Source organism: Apis mellifera, linkage group LG10 (genome assembly GCF_003254395.2).
Source record: "Apis mellifera strain DH4 linkage group LG10, Amel_HAv3.1, whole genome shotgun sequence".
Taxonomy (NCBI): Eukaryota; Metazoa; Arthropoda; class Insecta; order Hymenoptera; family Apidae; genus Apis; species Apis mellifera.
This window is the reverse complement of record NC_037647.1, coordinates 3,542,012-3,562,296: the sequence shown is the minus strand read 5'-3', so window position 1 is coordinate 3,562,296 and position 20,285 is coordinate 3,542,012. Positions and strand designations below refer to the sequence as shown.

Genomic DNA, 20,285 nt, shown 5'->3' with positions numbered 1-20,285 from the left:
ATATTTATATACAGAGAAAATATAACTTCTTAAAAAGAAAAGAAGATAAGAATCTTTTAGATCTTTTGAATGTCTTAGGATTTGAAAAATTAAAAATAATCAATTTGTTCGAGATCGATCTAAACAATCTATATTTGCTTAATAAAAACTTCTTCATATATGATGTAGTATCAATTAAATTGGGCCAGAATTTGCATAATGCAAAAGATACATCGTTGGTTAATTTATTCAGGTCTAATATTATTATATATATTATAAATAATTAATAATTTTTATAGATATACTTTTTTGGTTATAGTTTTATTTTATAATTTGTAACATTTTTTACATTTAAATTCATAAAATATTGCGCTAATATTGCTTTTCATGGTATTTGCAGCTAATTGCTTATAGATGTATCAAAAGCGGATGCGCTTCTTTCACATGTTATCATAGTGATTTTTTTCCTCTTGATTAAATTGATACGATAACTGACAATCAATAAGAGATGTTAGATCGTATTTTCCATACTTCTCAAATTTCACTGTGTAACTTTCACCGTTACAACGTATTATAGGGATAGTTTTCAGTTGCATTATTACGTAAAAATAAGATTATATTTTGTGCATTTCCTCCCATAATTATATTCTAAATAACAAAAATATATCTATATAAACATGCTATTTATCAAAAATATTTAAATAAACGATCGTACATGGTTAGATTAGGTTTTTACATAAATTTATATATTATTAAGTGATACATATTATTAAATTGACTTAAATAATGATGATATAAAATTATTCTCTGTAGATTAAAAAACAAAAGTTATATCGAGTTCAGTATAGTTCAGTAAAATCGAGAAAATAAAATATGTTCATACTATTTGTGGTAAGAACTATTTATTTGTTTGTACTGTTTGTACTCGTCTTTTCTAAATTGAAATTTGATCCTAGATATTATCTTCTTAGAGACATCCTACAATCTAATATGTAGGTCATTACCTGAAAGCATTATTAGATTTTTAAATACGATCAATTCTAGCATTTATAAGATTGATGAATAGATTTAATAAACTTTCAATATATCACCATTTGCAATCATAAATACTTTCCATTGTAATGCTGTAAGATAATTATTAAATCTATCATTTACCATATCTTCAATGTCTTCAAAATTTATCTCACAGAAGTCATTTATTAAAGAATATTTTAATAAATATGGTTTTTAAATATTTGATTAGATATAATACATATATTTTAAAATTTAGTAGAAAGATAATATATATATAATTTCATAAAAAACTTTTTATGCAATATATGCATTTCAATTATGCAATATTTTTTTAATTTATTGCTATTTTTTACAAATTATGCTCAGTTTTAATAAATGACTTGATGTTACCTAATGCCTAAGAATTTAAAAGTGAAAGATATAAATGGTTGATTTTATCAACTTTTTTTTTTTACGTAAATAATAATTACAACATTTTGATTGCGCAAATAGAATATAATCAAAAAAAGCGAACAAGTTTCTTAAAGTTTTGATATTATTAAATGTTCGATTGTGAAAGATAGTGAACGAGGTTATTGTGCAAAATCAATGAAGAGGGTAGTATACTTCACATCATTAGAATGATGTCTTGTAACTTGATAAGTGGTTAACTCTGAAATTGCAACCGTGAGTTAAAACGAACTGAACCGTGTAAAACCTGATAAATTACGGTCACGTTTTACATTCATTGGCGGTAATATGTGGTTATTGGGATTCTGTGATGGTTCTTCTTCCCAAAGTACGCATATTATTCATTCAAAAAATTTAAAATTATAGTATTTCAATTGAAATAAATAAATATAAATATATATATAATTTTGAAAAATATTTTTAAATTTAACTCAAGCAGAAAAAATAATTTATAGAATAAATGATGTGTCCTATATAACAATTACATATGTAAAATAAATAATATTTATTTATATATTTTTTTTAAGCTAGTTATGTTTTACATACATAGACTAATTAAAATAGAATAAATATAATTTTATTTTTAATACATAAATATTTTTTATTCTATAAAAAAAAGCTTCTATTAGGCATGTAGGAAATGAATTTTTATTGGCAATTTTTAAATATAAAATTTTATTATCGACTGAAAAAAATGTTAGATAGATAACAGGATTGTCAATAGATGGCATAACAAGTCAATGAAATTGAACTATATTGAAATCTTTATTTTCTTGGAAATGATTGTTTAATTATTAGGAAAACGTGATAATCGTAACAAAAGTGTTTTTGTTATATTTTTATTATAGATTTAATATTATATCAGTATTATAGATTTAATATTCAAGTATGATTAGATTAAGAATTAAACAAAGTGCAAAATATAGAATAGTTTTAAAATTTAACATTAAGAAAGAAAGATTTTCAACTAAACATGTGAATAATTTAAATATTAAGAAACAAAATGAAATAGTTGAAACAACAGAAGCTTCTAAGCTAGATAATAATTTTATATGTAAAACGCAGTCAAATCAAATATTTAAAAAGAATATTGTTCATAAAGTGCTTAAACAAAAAAAAGATAAGAAAATTGTACAAGTAAAAGAAAAAGAAGATTTGGAATTATCAGAAGAACCAAAAATAAATGAAGTAAAAACTATAAATAAGTTTAAAATTATGGAAAATTTAAAATCATTTTCTATTTTTGGTTCTGAAACAATAAAAAATTGTGGTATACAATGTGTTGAGAATAATATAAACTTGAAAATTCCAAGTGTAACGAATATTCTTAATGAAACTATGTCTTTGGAAGCCAAAGCTATGTTAGAAAGGTGGAAAAAAAATATAATTGATAAGTTTGGACAAACATATTTTGATACATATCGTAAAGGTGTAATATTTTTCATATAATCAAGATCTTTACATAATATATATAATGATACCATAATAATTGTTATATATTTATAGATTTATTGACTAATGGTAAATTATTTCATTCTGTTATCAAAAGTATATTGTCATATGAAGAAACTATAATTCCACCTTCTATTAAATCAGTATATTATAGTGTAGAATCAATATTAAATGATATACAAATAACTTATGCACTTGAAAAAAATATAATGCATCCAACGTTACGATACAAGGGCATTGTAGATTGTATTGCTTCTTATAGGTACGATAAAAATTTGCTTTGCCATTATAAGAGAAATATAATTTGCTACAGGATTTTAATCTAGTATACTTACTATTATGTTACATTGATTCTTGAATGTGTAGATTTAGAATATGTATAATTTTATTATTTAAAATAACCTTTATTTAGGGATGAGATATATTTAATTGATTGGAAAAAATCAGATAAAAAAAAGGCATCACTTGCTGCAACTTTTGACGCACCTGTACAAGTTGCTGCTTATATTGGAGCTGTAAATGCTTCAAATAAGTATTCATTTAAGGTAATTATTTAGAAATTATTACTAGAAATAATGTATAAAATTATATAATTACACACAATTGCATTGATAGATACATAAAGGATTAGTTATTGTTGGTTATACAAATGGAGAACCTGGAAGTGTTCATGAATTGAAAGAGGATACTTTACAATTAGCATGGGAAAATTGGTTGGAAAGATTGGAAAAATTTTATATAAACATGAACAAAAGTAATTAATTTTTTATATAAAGAAATATTTTATATTATTTTTATATAAATATATATATATAATATATATGTATATATTTTTATATAATATATTATAATATATTATGTTTATATAAAGTTGAAAATCATAAAAATAATAAAAAATATAATTTAATTTAATAGAAAATATTTTTTGAGATGGAAAAAAAAAGATTTTGTTGTTCAAAAATACTCTATAAAATAAAATAAAAAAATATTGTAAAAGTATATTACGTTACATATTTTGTTCAATTACAAATTTTCTTTAATTTTCATACTTATAATTTTAATTTAACTTATCAGTGATAAGTAAAATATCAAGAAATACGTATATATATCACGTATATATGGAGGGACGTTTCCCTATCTACTTACCTTCCCTACCAGCCTTCCTTCCCTACCAACCTACCTTTCCTACTAGTCTACCTTCCCTACTGTTGGTTAACATATAGCAATTATAACTTGAAGCTAGCTACTCTTCATAGCGCGACATTGTGCAATTCTCTGTTAGCCCTTATAAGTGCGATGCGCAACCCTTCGTAACCCTTTGGGAACTATACACTAATGGTGAAGCTATGTAGCGAAAACGTATCTTTCCTTGTATTTCACCTTGTATTTGAATTTCTTGAATGAAGTCTTGATCATCTAAATTATTGCGAATGGAGAAAGTTAGCAATGAAAATCTTACTTACAAATAAGATCATAACTTGATACTTTCGTGTTATTTGTAATTTAATTAACACTTATTTGTTAGTATCGTTTCATAACAAATTTTATTTTGAGGTAAACAATATTAATTAAATATAATTTGTTTTAAAATGAAAATTTGTATCGAAACTAATTCGATGCATTTCTTTAATTATATTGAGATATTGATAAATATAATTTATTATAAAACGAAAATTAAATGAAATAAATATAACATGAAATAAATTTCATTTCGAGAATAAAGAATATTAACAAATGTAATTTACTAGAAAATAGAATGAAAATATAATGTAAAAAATCTATCTATTTATCTGTATGGATACTATCGTAGGATTTTATCAAAGTAATATAATATTTTTTATTGCACAGGTATTATTATACAATATAAATCCATTCATTCGTTTGATTTAATGTTAAAAAGGTATTACATAAAAAGTTTGTTTTCTTTGAATTTAAGAGGACAACTTTTTAAATTAATCAAAAGAAGTTTTTATCTGACAATTTTATTCTTTACGAAACATTAGAGTTTTTCAACCAAAATTATGAAAAACTTTTTTATTAGATTTACGTAGTCGTTGTTAGCTGCTCTTTTAAACTTGTCCAAATTCATAATGAGTTGAAGTATTATTTCATACCTTATACAATGATATTAATTTGAAATTAATTAATCTAGTCATGTTTTTATATTATATTGCCAAAATTATAATATTGTCATTTTCATATTGCCAAAACATTAATTTTTTTCTTTTGGCTTATTGAATGTTTTCGATTTTTGGATTTAGTAAAAATATATTAATAAAAGAATATAGGAATATATGTAATATTAACAAATATATAATATTTGAAATTAATATTTATTATTAATATTTATTATATTTATTAATATTATATTTGAAATTATTATAATGCTGCATTTCTTGCGAACAGTTCTGATCATAGGTATTACTATTGTTGTGTCCTAAGAGATATTTGTAATTAGAATTGCAGCGGATGTTATGGTTAGTGACTCTTATGGAAATAAACCATGCGACCGTCATTGTACAGCTTAAGAATGCGATAAGAACAATTCCAAGTAACTGCATGCATTCAGAATTTCATAATTTCATTCTCTTAAATTTTTATATTTTATTAATATTGATATTAAAAATTATATTAAAAATAAATTATGAAAATGAAACGAATAGTAATTTTATAGAAAATATAAAAGTAGAAAATATAACAAGTTGCCTATGATCAGAATATATCCAAAGCAAGACTCTTACATTTAGTAAGTTTTAATATTATGTAAAATGTTTAAAAATTCTAATAATATCTCTATTCGACGAGTGAGATATCAGTTAATACTTCCCTTTATTTTTTGAATAATATATGATGCATAAAAATAAATTGTGAAATGAAACGAAAACTTTCTACCGTAAACAGCAGCGATATGGGATGAAATTAAATTTCCTCATGAATGAAAATACAAGGAAAATATAGAAATTGTTCTTGTTTTTTTTATGTTTTACAGTATAAAAAAAAACAATTTTTAAGAAAAATTAATAATAATGAATAAATATTTATAATAATAAAATATAATAATAATAAAATGAAAAAAATATTATTATTATATGGAACTAATATTTCCATAGAAAGATAATCATATCTTCGGATTAGATGTTTAGTGAGCATTGGCCAGGAGACAATTCTAAATCTTCCAGTTAATCCTTGTTGATCCTCTCGTAACAGGGACATATTTTCATTGGTCGGTCAACCCCTAGTGTGAACCACCCTCTTTGAACAGGATGAGTTATGAAAACGATAACTTTTGCAGAGGGAAATTCTCACGGACGTATATATTGAGAAAGCAACGAGCTATGATTCTGCAAATTAACAAATTTATATAAAATATTTGAGATAAAAGATTTTTTAGTTTTTAATATTTGAGAGGATTTTTTATTTACAATTTATTAATAAGAAGATAACGAGGATAAGAAGATATAATAAAGAATTATAGATAATAATTATGTATTTTATTAACAGAATAATGAGAAAAACAAATAGTTTAAGTATTGTGAAAAGTAATAATAAGAAATTTCAATCAAAGATAAGATTAATAGGAAGTAATTAAGGATGTGTCAAGTTAAAATATTATAAATGATCAATCTCGTCATTATTCTAGATTTTCAGAAATCAGGAAAATATTTTAAAGAAAATATACATAATAATTTTATGTATTTAATTCTATTTAAATTTCATTTTTCAAAATTTCATTTAGCATTTATAAAAGTTTAAGTTTAATTTTAAGAAAATTTAAAATTAAATTGCTAATTGATTTAATTTATGTTTGTGCATTATATTTTGATATATTATCTCGTATTTTCTTCAATTTCTGGAGCATCTTGATAATAATCTTCTTAAACCAGCGAACCTAAACCATAAAATTGATTAGTTAGTTAAAAACTTTCTAGCATTTAGATTTTAGATTACTTCATCGCTATATAGACGCTATATTGAAGATTTATTTCTTCATTCTATACATATCCTATTGTTTTAAATCATTCGAAATGAATGAATTAAAAATTTAAAACAATCATGATGATAAATTATGTTTTCACACGTTCTTCAAATTTAAAAAAAATTGTATAGTTACATTTTATTTTCCAGTCACTAAAAATGTTATAAATTGGATAATATTTCAATCTAGTAATTTGTTTTTAACCAAATCAAAATCATTTTTCTATTTAATCCTAAAAAACACGACTTGAATTTGATCATTTTTAAACATTTAATTAAAAATTTTACATTTTATCGTTTTTCTTTATTTAGTTTCGCGATTTTCCCCTGTATATATTTATAATCAATTTTTCGATATCGATTTTTCTTCTATTGTTCTTTCATTTCCCTTTTATATTCGTCTGAAAAAAATATAACTATTTTAAAATTTCACCGATAGAAATCGATAGAAATAGTTTTAACGCATTTCAAAAAATAAAAACACAAAATTTATCTGTTTGAAATCCAAGACAAATCCAGCGACGTATTATCATCGATAAATCGAATCGATCCACGATCGATCATGGTTGATTACGATCTTCCATCATTCAACCCCTCGATCGAAACTTAATTACAACGTCACTTATCCGCCGATAAGCGGAGCTCATTCACCGGGCCAAAACGAGCCGATAGGATTTCTCGGCGTGGTCCCGGGGGCGATTCTCGGTTCACGGTAAATTAGCCGGAAGCCGGTGCCCCGCGGCGGTGGGTAATAAAATCATAGTCACGCGATACGTTCTCCCGCGTCGGCTGTTTTCCGTCCAGGCGACGATCACGAATAAATCACCTCTCTCGACCATTTCGGGTGAACTTGTTTCCCCGATTACGACAGCGCACCGGGGACCAAATGTGCATTTATCCTCGTGACTTGCAAGGGTTGTATTTTAAACACGTGACCCTTTGATTTGAATGAAATTTGGCGCATCGACACACAGTATTTGTTTTATCTTGAAGTGAAAGAGTGTTAATACGTTCAAATAAAATTTCGATTGCACGTTTAATTTCATCACGATTGGAAAGTATGCAGAGACTCACATGTCTATTGTATCTTTCGTTATCCTTTCGAGTTGCCAGCCGAGGAACGGAGGATGGCCGCCATTAATGGCCAGTTGAGTGTGAAACGGAACTTTTCCCCTTTTACTTCGTAATAACGTGCACGTATATAAGAGGTTCATGAGAGAAAGAGAGTCTATGCCTGGGCCAATCACGGCAAAGCTAGCCTCTCTTATCCGGAAACTGGAACAGGCTTGGAATTAAGAAGTTTTCATCGCGTCCGCTTTTCACGGCGATGGCCCTTCCTTCCGCGAATATCTCGCGAGTTGGGAGGGAGAGGCTGACCTGTCGGCCACTCAACCCGTCTTCCTCGACTTTGGAAACTTTATAAATACGTCGGTGAGTTGGATGGACGAACAGAGAAAGGGGGGATGGTGGTTGGAAAGACGACAATGGATGTAGAGAGGTCCATAGACGATTTGTCGAGGGTTTCTGTGTACCTGAAATAATCCTTTTCGAACGCGAGACACACTTAGTCGCGCGTGAATTATCGATCGTCCGCAAATACGCTACATTTACCTTTCGATGATAGTTAATAATCTGATGGCCGGCGTACAAAGGACCGAATTACTGGCTGGATGGGAAACGATCGTAGCTAGATCCCGGGTTATACAGGGTGTTAATGAATTATCTGGTATCTATCTATCTAAGAGAAACTCGTTGAATTTGATAGGGATATTTAGCCACTTGTGAAAGAGGAGTAAATTTTCCGCGAACATATTTAATTCGAGATATGAGATATTAGAATTTATTAGAATTATTATTAGAATTTTCGGTGTTTTGATAAATAAATATAAAAATATGTAGTTGCTGACGAATTTTTAAAGTAACTTTGTTTTTTTCGAATATTCTTCTTAATAAATACTTTCAATTATTCTAAATGTTTGGTAAAATTTTGCCATTAAATATGAATTAGAAAAATGACTAATAAACGAATAAGAAAATTTTGCAATTTTTGAATATCATTCATTTGATAAAATGAATTCTGTCCTCTATACAGAATTAATATGGTAAAATAATATTAATGGAAAAGAAAATTTTGTAATATTTAGATTTTTATACATTTTTAAAAATATTTTGCACAAGTAAAATAATATATCATTACTATATCCAACAAAATCCTTGCATTCGAATTATTTCATTAGTTGAAAAGATACTTTTAATTCATTCCATTCGTACTTTCATTTAATTTATTCACGTCCTGTCCATTATCGTTCGTCGCTTTTTATACGTGTATCCAAAATTATCGGAAAGTTTTTCTTTCTCGCATGTTTCATTGGAACGTATCGTTACTCCTCTTTCACGGTGCATAATTTAGAGGAAATGTCGTATCGGCTTATTAGGGAGATGCATCTGTCGTTCAAATTTATTATTAGCCGAGTATCGATTAGATTATTCAGTTGTCTCGGTGCACGGTGTTACCACTATGGTGGAAATTAGTTGGCTGGGCAGGCGTGACGATAATGAAAATGTTCCTCTTTTGTAGGCGAATATTGACGTCTTTCAAAAGTTAGCTAATAAAGTTCTTTGTAAGGTTAATTTACGTTGAAAGACTATCGAAAGATGTCAAGTTTAGATTAGAAAAGCTGTCATTTCAAACGATGTACGTACTTATTCATTAACGATTTGAGAAATCATCCTTTTATCATAATAATAAAAAATTAAACATCTTTCTTTTTGAAAAAATTATTTTAGAATATTCTCTATCGTAAAACTCTTTTTCAAAATCTTTTTTTATTTTTATCCTCTTATTTTTATCCGTAAAAATAAGAATACGTGTTTTCGAAATAATATCCTTCGAGAAGAAATTGCAAAAAGAGAATCTATACATCTATTCTCTTTTTTAAAAATTTTCAATAAAATATACTGTTACAAAGGAAAAGAAATACGAAAGGAAAATTACGCGATGATTTTCGTTTAAAACAAAGGTTACAGAAACGTTTAGAAATCCATAGAGGTTTGATCTTGAAACGGATATTGCTCTTCCTTTCACTTTGAACGAAATTGCGAATTGTTGGGAATGACTTCCTTCCATGATATACGCTTCACGTCAACCCAGACTGATCATTTTCTGCATTTGTTTCGTCGTAGAAATACTGTCATCACGTAGCACGTAGAGTAGAGTCTATTTACCCGAACGGCAATAAGTCATTCGAAATAAATTACCCTTCCGTTTTTTCGAGTGGAGATAGAGAAAAATGGTGGGAGAAAAAGTTAAGTAGTTTCAAGAAATAGCGAGTTGAACGTTGGGGCGTACCTTTTCCACCGGGCCAATAATTCATCCTTCGTCCTTTTCTTCAAACAAAACTTGTGTATTCTTCGCCATCGGAGTCCTCTTATCGTTTTGCGTTCGAAATTATTAGAACACGCTGGAATGAGAATACTTCGCAAAGTATTTCAACCATGAAGGGAATGAAGAAACGATGCGTAGAATGTCTTGGGTAGTTATGAAACATTCTGGGACTTAATAAATTTACGGGGAGGATATATTAATGGATTAAATCGTAATTAGAGAATTAGAGAATTGTTTACGAAATAGCATAATTTTTTGAAATTTAAAAATCTTGAGTTGGAATTTACTTGTTTTGAATTTAACTTTTCGAAGATATAAATTCAAAGCAACAAAATTAAATTTATGAATTTAAAATTGAAAATAAAATTCGTTTTTAATAAAATACTTTTTATAAACTATCGAAATATCATAAATGTTATTAACTTTGATCTCTTATTTTCGTGATGATAAAAAATAAATTCGTTCAATACTATTAAATCATTAAAAAATTATTTGCCACGTTAACTATCAAGCCTTGAATGCCAGGAATTAATTGACCCAATACTTCATACGCAATTTAATAGCTTGAAATTACGACCTCGAGGGACAAAAAACATAAATGGAAACAGCCTTTGTAAAATATTTCATTCCGTCCTTTTGATGACGCATGGTTTAAACGGAAAAGGGTCTATATCTAGAAGTATCCAGCGAAAAAGAACTCAACTTCACGCGTCGTTTGCTACAGCAATTAAACTCTGTGCACAATAAACTCCGTTGAAGATTACACGGTATCTTATTCTATATAATTATTCTTTTCTCAACGTAACGAATATTTACGTGAATTAAGTATAGGGATCAAAATTAAAAAAATAATCAGAAGACGAATATTTTTGATGTTACGAAAGCATTGATATAAATTTAAAAAAAAATCGATGACTTTTTTAATATATATATATATATATTTAAATGAAAAATATTTAAAAGCTTCAGCTTTTTTATCGAAAGTTATAATACGAAACGTGTAACAGGAGGAATAAAAAGAAAATTAAAATCAAGAGAGATGGATTAAATTAAAATTATTTCATTTCCATTCTTTGTTCTTTGTTAAACAAAGCTATTATTAACGATTTATTATCAGCAATGTTCATTTCATCTAATTATAAGCTGTTAAGCTGCTCATGCTTCACTAATACCAACAACAATAATATAATCTAACGATGTCCACGAATCAATGTTGGAACAATCGCCATACGAACGTATATCCCGCATGAAACAAAAGCGGGGGAGAGAAAAGAAAAGAAAAAGAAAGAAAAAAAAAAAAGAAAGGAAGGATCAATTCCTCCTGAACGCGCGGTATAACCCATCACACGCTATCGCGCCCCTACGGGATCTTTTCATCGCGAACAATTTTTCCATGCATCCCCGCACGCAGACAATCCTATCAGTCGCTTTATAAGAATCAGCCTGTGATACGAGCAGGCAATACGGGGGCTCAGCCTTGCTACGAGCAATTTGATGGCGAGCTATATATTACAAAGAAAGCTCCCGTGGCGTGTATATCGCGAAATCGGCGGGATCCGCGCCCTGCTTGAAAATATAACCCCCCCGAACGCGGTCGCGCACTTTAAATTCCCCGATGCCAGGCTTCGAGTTCGTGTACAGGATTCCAATAGATGTGGGGAACGTCCACGTTTGCGTCTTGAGAAATCGCATTTCCTTTCTTTCCACCGTTTCTCGCTTCTCTCGCATCCATCGCTTTTATATTTCACGGACGTTCACCCCTTCCGACCCATCCCTCCTCCTCTCCTCCAACCTTCGCCCTTTTTCTTTCTCCGCTGTTTTTGGTAAAGACTCGTGCGTCAGCCTCGTTATTAATAAAACGCAACGTCGTTCGCGTAAATATTTGCGGCGGGAAAAGCGAAATCGAAGAAAAAAACGCCACCTCAAAGGGGAGGTTCTTACGTCTCTGTGTTTCGTTATTTATCGAGCGGGAGACAGGGAGGCGACCTCGAATCGGGCTGAATTATTAACCGGGATCTCTGGTTCGATCTTGGAGCGATCCGTTTGTCGCGGTGAAGCCTGTTAGATGGGCGAGGGAAACCGAGGGGGAGAATCGAGGATAGTTAATCGGCGGAGATTAATTTGAGAGTAACGAGTTTCGGTTATTAAAGTCTGGCAGGTTCTTTGAGTGGAATTGAGTTGGGGATACTTAATCGGAGGAAATATGTGGGTGTATGTAAAAAAGTATTGGAAGTATCGAACGGTTTGTGCAACGTCGAGACGATTTTAAGGTTTTAGGTGAAAAATTAGTTAGATGGAAATATGATATTTTTGATATTTATTTATTTTAATGGAAAATGATCGGTTTATCTTAGTTTCTTTGATATAATTCCGGAATAAATTTCAATAGGTTTTGAAATCGGAAGCGTTTAGTTTCGTTTGTATAGAGAGTTCAGCAGCTAATAAGCGCAGGCCACATTCTCTGAAAATGATTTATCCACAGTTCAAGAATCTCTTCGTCGTTTAAACTTTCAGTTTAACAAACTAATTAAGTCACTACCGAACTTGTCATCTGAAAGTTTAAAGAGATTCTTGAAACTGTATAATCATTTTCACACACTGATTGCCTCCCGAATCCTTCGTACAATCTTGCGACAATGTTTAACAACGTTTAATTCAATTAATAACAACTATATAAACGAGAACTGTTTTCTTAAACAATTCGAAGCAACTATAATTTTATTACAAATCCTCAACACTTTTCATAATCGAAAAGATGATTCCTCCTATATTTTCTCGCAAACGTCTTCCAATAAACTTACATCGTATTAAACCGGCGTTAAACGTACAACCAATAACCCCATGAACTCGGCGAAAATTTATCTCTCGACGACAGAGAAGGTTTCAAAAATCGATTTAAACGCTCGATGCGTTCCGCTGGAAGCTCATTATCGATCGGAGGCGCGCTTCCACGAGGAGGAGTCCCCAACCCTGGCCGAGGATTCCGCGGAATGGTGGAGGGTGGGACCCGCGACGAAACGGAGAAAGAACCGGGGAAAACGCTCGATTTCACAGTCATTGGCTCGCGAAAATGCGAGTACGGGGCAGTCATGTGCGTTGGAACGTGTACGGGAGAGGAGCGCAAGTGGTCGGTTTACGTGTGCACTCCTGCCGAATGGGGATGCACTTGCGACTTGCACGGTTTTTCTTCACACGTGCGGTTGAACAAACTCACAGGATGTTCCAAGATTGGAGGATTCGGGCAGGAAAAAGATTTTTCAAAAGCGAATCGAGAAAAAAAGATTTTTCTTTTAGTATTTCTTTGAGACTCGGGTTTTAAGAAAATTGGAAATTCCATATATTAAATAATTGATAATATGTTATTCTAAAATTTTGATTACATATATATATATATATGATTATATCTCAGATCATGTAATTTTTTTTCAAAACTTAAACAAACAAATTTTATTCTAAATTTTTTTCTGTGAAAAATAATCTTTACTAATGATTCATTCGAGTCCAATTAGAATTTCAGAGCTAATTAAAATTTGCCTCCAATATTTGTTAATATACTTTAAGAAATAGAAATATTCGTTTTTAATCGTCTATTCCTTGCCTAACCGAGCTTAATTAATTTTTCAATTTACTCGACAACGAAAACTTAAACGAGAAAATATTCTTTTTTTTCTTTTCGATTTATTTTTATATACAGAATCACGCATCCTGAAATATCGTATATACATGTATGTCACATAGGCATATATACAGTTATATGCGAGGATACATTTAAAAGTGTGGATGGCGCGCTTCTTTTAAACTTCGCTACTTAGCGGAAGCCCCTCGAGCGCGATTCTTAAAGAGACACTTCGGAGCGAGACACCTGTTCTGAATTCCGAAGCCTTCCTTTTCACAAGTTTTTACGATGGAACGTTTCGTGGTGAAAACTATGACACCTGTTCGGGGTAAGTAGGTCCCTTATCTGAAGAATTTTTTTCATGTCGACGCGAGTGGTTTCGATTTGCGAGGTTGGTAGATGTTAAAGTCTGTTGGTAGGATGTTCAAGCTTCTCGTGTGCGCAAGGAGATATCTCGTGAAAAGATGTCGTTCGTGCAAAGCTTTGGATAAGATATCTTACGTGTTTGGTTTTCGATGTATACTCTGGAAAATATTGGGAATATTTGTATTTCAGAAACAGTTTATCTTTGCATTTTAAATATTTAAAATATTTATAATCGTAAAGATTAATATATAAGTATATTTTTAATTTCATATGAAACAATAATTCATTTGTCGCTTTAGATTCTTATGATTATTTTAAAAATAACATTGTATCGAGACATATCTTCATCTGTTTCTCTTCCTGGGATTAATTTTGGTTAATTTTCGGTATGATCATTTCAATATTAATAAAGAGGGTAAATAAAAATATAAAGAAACATGGATTAAAATAAATTAAATTAACTTAATTTATTTAACTTAAAATACTTAACTTTCAATTAAAATCGAAATATTAAAGGTGATTTATTCTCGAATATTCAGTATTTAATTAGAAACGTATTTCATTCATGTTTACATCTTTATAAGATCAGAATTTTACTTTATATTTTATATTCAAATATTTTAAAAATGATAAAATCTTTTAATAAAAGAGAATTGATTTTGTACTTGTAAATATTTAAATTAGGAAAAATAATACTGATTTATACTACTTTTCCACTAAAGATAATATTTATTTGTAGATATTTCATTTACAAATGTGTTATTCATTAAAAAATAAAATTGATTGAAGTATTTTTTTGATTGATACATGTTTATTGCAATCTGGGAATTATAGATTTAGATTAGAAGCTTGAAAATGTATCGAATTTGCGTGTTTTACAGCTGTCACCTATTTAATGTACACCTGCTCTTGTCATGCATCATTAATCAACAATCGTGTTCAACATGGCAGGTGCATCAGATTGTGCCATGTATAATTAACCATAATAGTGCATTAAACTATTATGATATATTAAAGCTCCTGTTCAATAAAATTAGCCAATTGAGAAATTCATCGAATAGATATTTTATAATGTAGAAAAATATTTCAAAAATTGATATATTGGTTCAATTTCATTTCAATATTTTACGAATATTAACATTTAATTTAAAAATGTTATTTACAATTTTTGCTCCATTTATTAATTCCAATTTCTCCATAGATTTAATGAATACTTGGTGAAAATTTAAAAATTTTTGAATAATTTGAAAATATTTTTTAATTGTTATTTACATCAAAGAGGTAATTTAATTATTTCATGTTTCTTTTCCAATTTTTGAAATCAGATTTTTTTATCCTATTCTTTCTTCCATTTATTAATTCCAATTCTAGACTTCCATATATCGTAAATATTGAAAGACGCAATAAATAATACACAAAATTTAATAATTTAATAACCAACAATTATTTTTGCAATATTTTCCACCAAGTTTCATTAATTTCCCTCGATTTCAATAAGTCTTTGATATTTGCATCATTGGCTGTCCCAGATTTAGCTCGAAGCATTTATTAACGTCGTGCACAATCGAACAAATAAAACTGTCATCGGAATATGGATGACGTGACAGTCAACGTATTCGTCAACGAATTTCTCGTTGAATTTATCGTTTTTTCCTTCGTTGCACACGATGTTATTTTTTTTCCACGCGAAAATAAGAAAGGTAGAAATTGTTTAATAACTTTAATGTTATTTCACAGCGCTATTTTTAAATTGTAGAGGTAGTATTCTTCTCAGTCAAGTTAAAATTCAAACGTAATTTTCGAATACAAAGCATCGTTGTCTGATGGTATAAGAAAACTAATTAGTTGAAGAGAATAGGTGTTGTTTCTGCGAGAGCAACAGAACTATCCATTCCGAAAATTAACCAAATCCTTTACTTCTTTACAACGAGTTGCCATCTAATTTTTAGTTGGAAATTCTGTAAATCTATATTTCTTTATTCTTTTTTCTTGTAAAATCATTTAAAACGTATATTATTCTTCAATATTTATAAAAGAATAATTATCGAAATTGGCCAATTTTTAATCTAACGAATTGAATTCGTTAGATTAATAAATGAATTAATAAATGAAATTCTAGTTTTATGGAAATTTTTGAATTAGAAAGATTTAGAATTAGAAAGATTCGATTAAATATTTAAATATTTAAATATTTAAAAGTAATGAAAAATATATAAAATGTGCGAAAAATATTATGTATATAAATTAATTTAATGTAATTTTAAAAAAAATATTTTTATTCACGATAATTAAATTTAGTTAGCAAAAAATAATCTTCATTATTATTTTGCTGTCTCATAAATTTATAAAATTACATCCTACAAAAAAATGTTTTTGGTGACAAAATAAAAAATTTGCTAATTTTTATTATTGTCATTTTGCTAAAAGAAGAATAGGAAAAAGCTATACAACTATTGCAGCTTTTTCATTAATAAGTCCATTTCTTTATTAGAGATATAAAATTCTCGATGTATTAATAAAAGTAAAAGCTTGTCTTTTTAAAATCAACGACCGCGATAAAATATTCGATGTTCCTTAATTAGTAAAATTATTAGAAGTTTCATCACCGTTTAAAAAAGAATTAATCTCATAGATGAGTGAAGATTAATTAAACGTATTTCAAAATGTACAAAGTTCAGATCAGAACCGCAGAACCGATATGAAGCTTCGTTGGAAATTAATTAAAAAAAAATTGGAATCTCTCGCAAAATATTGCGCTCTAATTGCTTATCCGCTTATTCATCGGTAAGAATAATCAATCTTGTATAATAATATTCTTTCTCTTCTTATCTTAAACATTATTAAAAATTATTGAATAATTAATCTTCAAACATAGAATTTCTAGCATCAGATACAAGTTTTTCCACAAAAAGATGCATTAAAATATCGTGTTTAATTTCACTTTTTCTCTAAAGAAATAATTATTAAATCGATGTTTTCCATTTCATTATCAATGCGTGTAATCTCACAATTATTTATCAATCAATGCAATTTAAATTAAACTTCCATCTCGAAGAGCCAACAAAAATAAACTAATAATTTCTAATAATTTCTAAAAGAAAAAAATCTCTCTCCAACACCTCTCTCTCTCTCTCAACGGCATCAAAGTTGCGCAGTTTCGATCGTTTTGTCCCGCTGCGCGTCGTAGGAACCACGAAAAGGCCAAGAAGGGAGCGAGGGAGAGGGTAGTATCGTACGCACGACTCGGCGAGGGGGAGGGTTCTCGGTTAAATGAGGCTAACTCACCCTCTCGGCCTGGTGTTTCCCTCCCTGTTTCCACCGTTCTCTGTTTCCCTCGACTCTTGCGTTCCCTCCCTCCGAGTCAGTTCCAGTCGAATTCGGTGTATAGTCGTGGTGGGCGCGGCCCCGCGCCCGAAATCGATTTTGGAAAGACGAAGAACGAGAGAAACTCGAACGGTTACCGGACGAAGAAGCACGCGGCACAGAGATTACGGACTTACAGGCTTCCTCTGATCTAGCCGCGTATCGGGGGTGTAGGAACGATCCCTCTGTTCTTCGATGAGAGGTCATAGATACCAGAGAGAGAGAGAGAGAGAGAGAGACAGCCTCGGCTCCTCGTTCTTTCGTTTCCCTCTCGTTTATTTTGGATAGGTGAAGGCCTACAGCGACGCAAGTTACAGCACTCTTCGTTCCACGAACGAAGACAACCGTCGGCCTGTGTTTTAATCATTAAGGTGCTTGTAAGGCTGCTCGCAGCTGGGATCTTTGATCTACACTCGTCGCGCTCGGTAAAGCTACTTACAAGGAGGCTCGTGCCTCCGTCGACGACATGGAAACAGAGAGAGAGAGAGATAGAAGACGAGAGTCAGATAGGAGAATCTTGTACGTAGACAGTATACCGTGTGTCGAGTATTTTTATCAGTTCCTCCTCCTCCCCAAATTTATCAGTTCCTTCTCTCCCCCAAATTCCTCCTCCTCCCCAAATTTATCAGTTCCTCCTCCTCCTTATTTGAGAGAGTGGGTGGGCAAGGATGGCGCAGTCTGGCTAACTCGATAACACCCTGTGCGTGCACCCACTTGTACCGTCGCCGATTTTCAAAGGGGTTGATATAATGTTCGAAGGTTCCGGCGAATTCGAAAAGGCCATTAATCGCGAATGAAAGTTTGATCGCGGAGCGGAGGCTCCGCTTTTAACTCGCAGAAACGTTCAACTTGATCCGCGTTATTAATTCAATATCGAGCACGCGTACCGCGAATTAACCGGCGCTCGTTTTCGCGTCACGTTCCCTCGCCGCGAGCCTTTTAATTAACCCCCCGCGTTATCGATGTTTCTTCTCGTTTTCTCCTTTTTCTCCCCATTCTTTTCTTTCTCTTTTCTTTCTCTTTTTTTTTCCGCGTGCTTATTTTCTCTTATTGCCGTCCGTTGTCTGCCACGGTACATCGATTCCATCGATTCCAGGGAAAATACGCGTAATGCAGATTGTGGAAGGCGCCGCACGTACCGATTTTCCCTCTGATCTTGTATACCCGAAGGGTGGTGTTTTTCAGCGGGTGGACTATCCTCCTCCTCCTCCTTCTCTTCCTCCCTGAAGGAGAGAGCGAGCGTGGTTTAAGCACCCTACACACGATGATACTTGCCTAGCCACATGACTCCAGGACTCCAGGTCTCGTGCGAAACAGTTTCAAATATCACGTTGTCTATTCATAGGTGTTGGTACGTTGCCTCAGGTGCATGCGTAGTTTGGAAATTCAGTATTTTAAACCCATAGTTACCCTCTAGAAAATGAGACAATAATTTAGAGAGATGTTCTTGGGATAATGTTTAAATTTTCAAATTGTATATAAATATTTATAATTAATAACTCTGTAAGAGTTAATGAAATGTGGATAAAAAATGGAACAACGTCTTTTTATCAGAAAAAAATTATTTCCAAGATCCAATTATCGCATTTGTTATATTTAACGAGCTTTTCAAATTTCTCAATTTTTCTTTTAAAATTTCTATCTCCTGAATGAAGCAAACTTCAGACCATGATCTTGTACAACCTGGTATTAACTGTTTGCTACAATTCCCATCATTTCATGTTTATGGATGTTACATATCTAACATATAAACTCACTATAATCGTTTCGACGATGTAGCGTGCATTCTCGAGCAACCCGCCTATTGCCTATTGCCTATTGCCTTGCTAACTGTTAGAAACTGTAATTTCCACCGTTTCGTGTAACTGTCCATAAACATAAACATCTAACATAAATAAACGTAACATCAGTTTTCGCTCCGTTATTCCTCCGTTCCTACTGAACACGGTAGAACACGAAAGTGGAATTCCTTGAATGAATCCTCTCTCTTGCCAATTGGCTGCCGAGAATTGAATCTGGTCAGTTAGCGAGAAATTTCTGTACCATCCTGTACGTAACATTTGTATGTTGCGCCTTGTTATATCAGCTATGGTTTCACCGTGTGCAGGGAACTTAACTCGCACGAGGAACGCGAGTCGGCCGCCGCACGTACGAGCATTCGGTCGCGAGAGCAACGAGGACAATTGAATTTTGCCCGAGGGCCGTGCCTTCGTTTCAGGATTAGGCTTTAAGCTACGGCACTTGCACGTATTCGTTTATTGGAGATTCAATTTGCCTGTCAAAGGGCTCCTCCGTGCTTTTTCTCCTTGCTGAGTTTTAATACGACACGTGGAGAATCGGCTTTGATCGATCCTGGAGGAATCAAAGCCTCTGTTTTTTTTTTTTTTTTTACTTCCCTTGAAGAAACTTGTTGATTATTGGCAAAGATTATATATTCTTTCTCTGTGAAAAAGATCGTTGGATCGATCATTCTAATTCCTGAAAGAGACTCGTCGAGTATCCCATTGGTAGGGATTACGTATTCTTATTTTGTGAAAAAGATTGGTAAGTTGATAATTCTAATCCCTTAAAAGGACTTGATCATTTGGTCAAGGATTACGTATTCTTCCTTTGTGAAAAAGATTATTAATAATACTAGGATTTCTTGAAGGAATCAATTAGTCTTCTTGATCTTCTTTATCTCAT

At 30.9% G+C, this 20,285-nt stretch overlaps 1 protein-coding gene across 1 annotated transcript; it reads left to right on the top strand.

Moving 5' to 3' along the window:
• The first annotated feature begins 2,176 nt into the window (after positions 1 to 2,176).
• On the top strand, positions 2,177 to 3,680 carry LOC725107 (mitochondrial genome maintenance exonuclease 1). The gene is made up of 4 exons (XM_006560432.3): positions 2,177 to 2,872; positions 2,950 to 3,157; positions 3,308 to 3,440; positions 3,511 to 3,680. The coding sequence occupies exons 1-4, from the start codon at positions 2,332 to 2,334 to the stop codon at positions 3,655 to 3,657; spliced, it is 1,029 nt and encodes a 342-aa protein (XP_006560495.3). The 5' UTR covers positions 2,177 to 2,331; the 3' UTR covers positions 3,658 to 3,680.
• The last annotated feature ends 16,605 nt before the right edge of the window (positions 3,681 to 20,285 follow it).

Excerpts from the sequence above, each read along its gene's own strand:
- LOC725107 (XM_006560432.3), top strand. The coding sequence starts at position 2,332 with ATGATTAGATTAAGAATTAAACAAAGTGCAAAATATAGAATAGTTTTA. Across the intron at positions 2,873-2,949 it reads TTTTGATACATATCGTAAAG|ATTTATTGACTAATGGTAAA; the intron begins GTGTAATATTTT and ends ATATATTTATAG. Across the intron at positions 3,158-3,307 it reads GATTGTATTGCTTCTTATAG|GGATGAGATATATTTAATTG; the intron begins GTACGATAAAAA and ends ACCTTTATTTAG.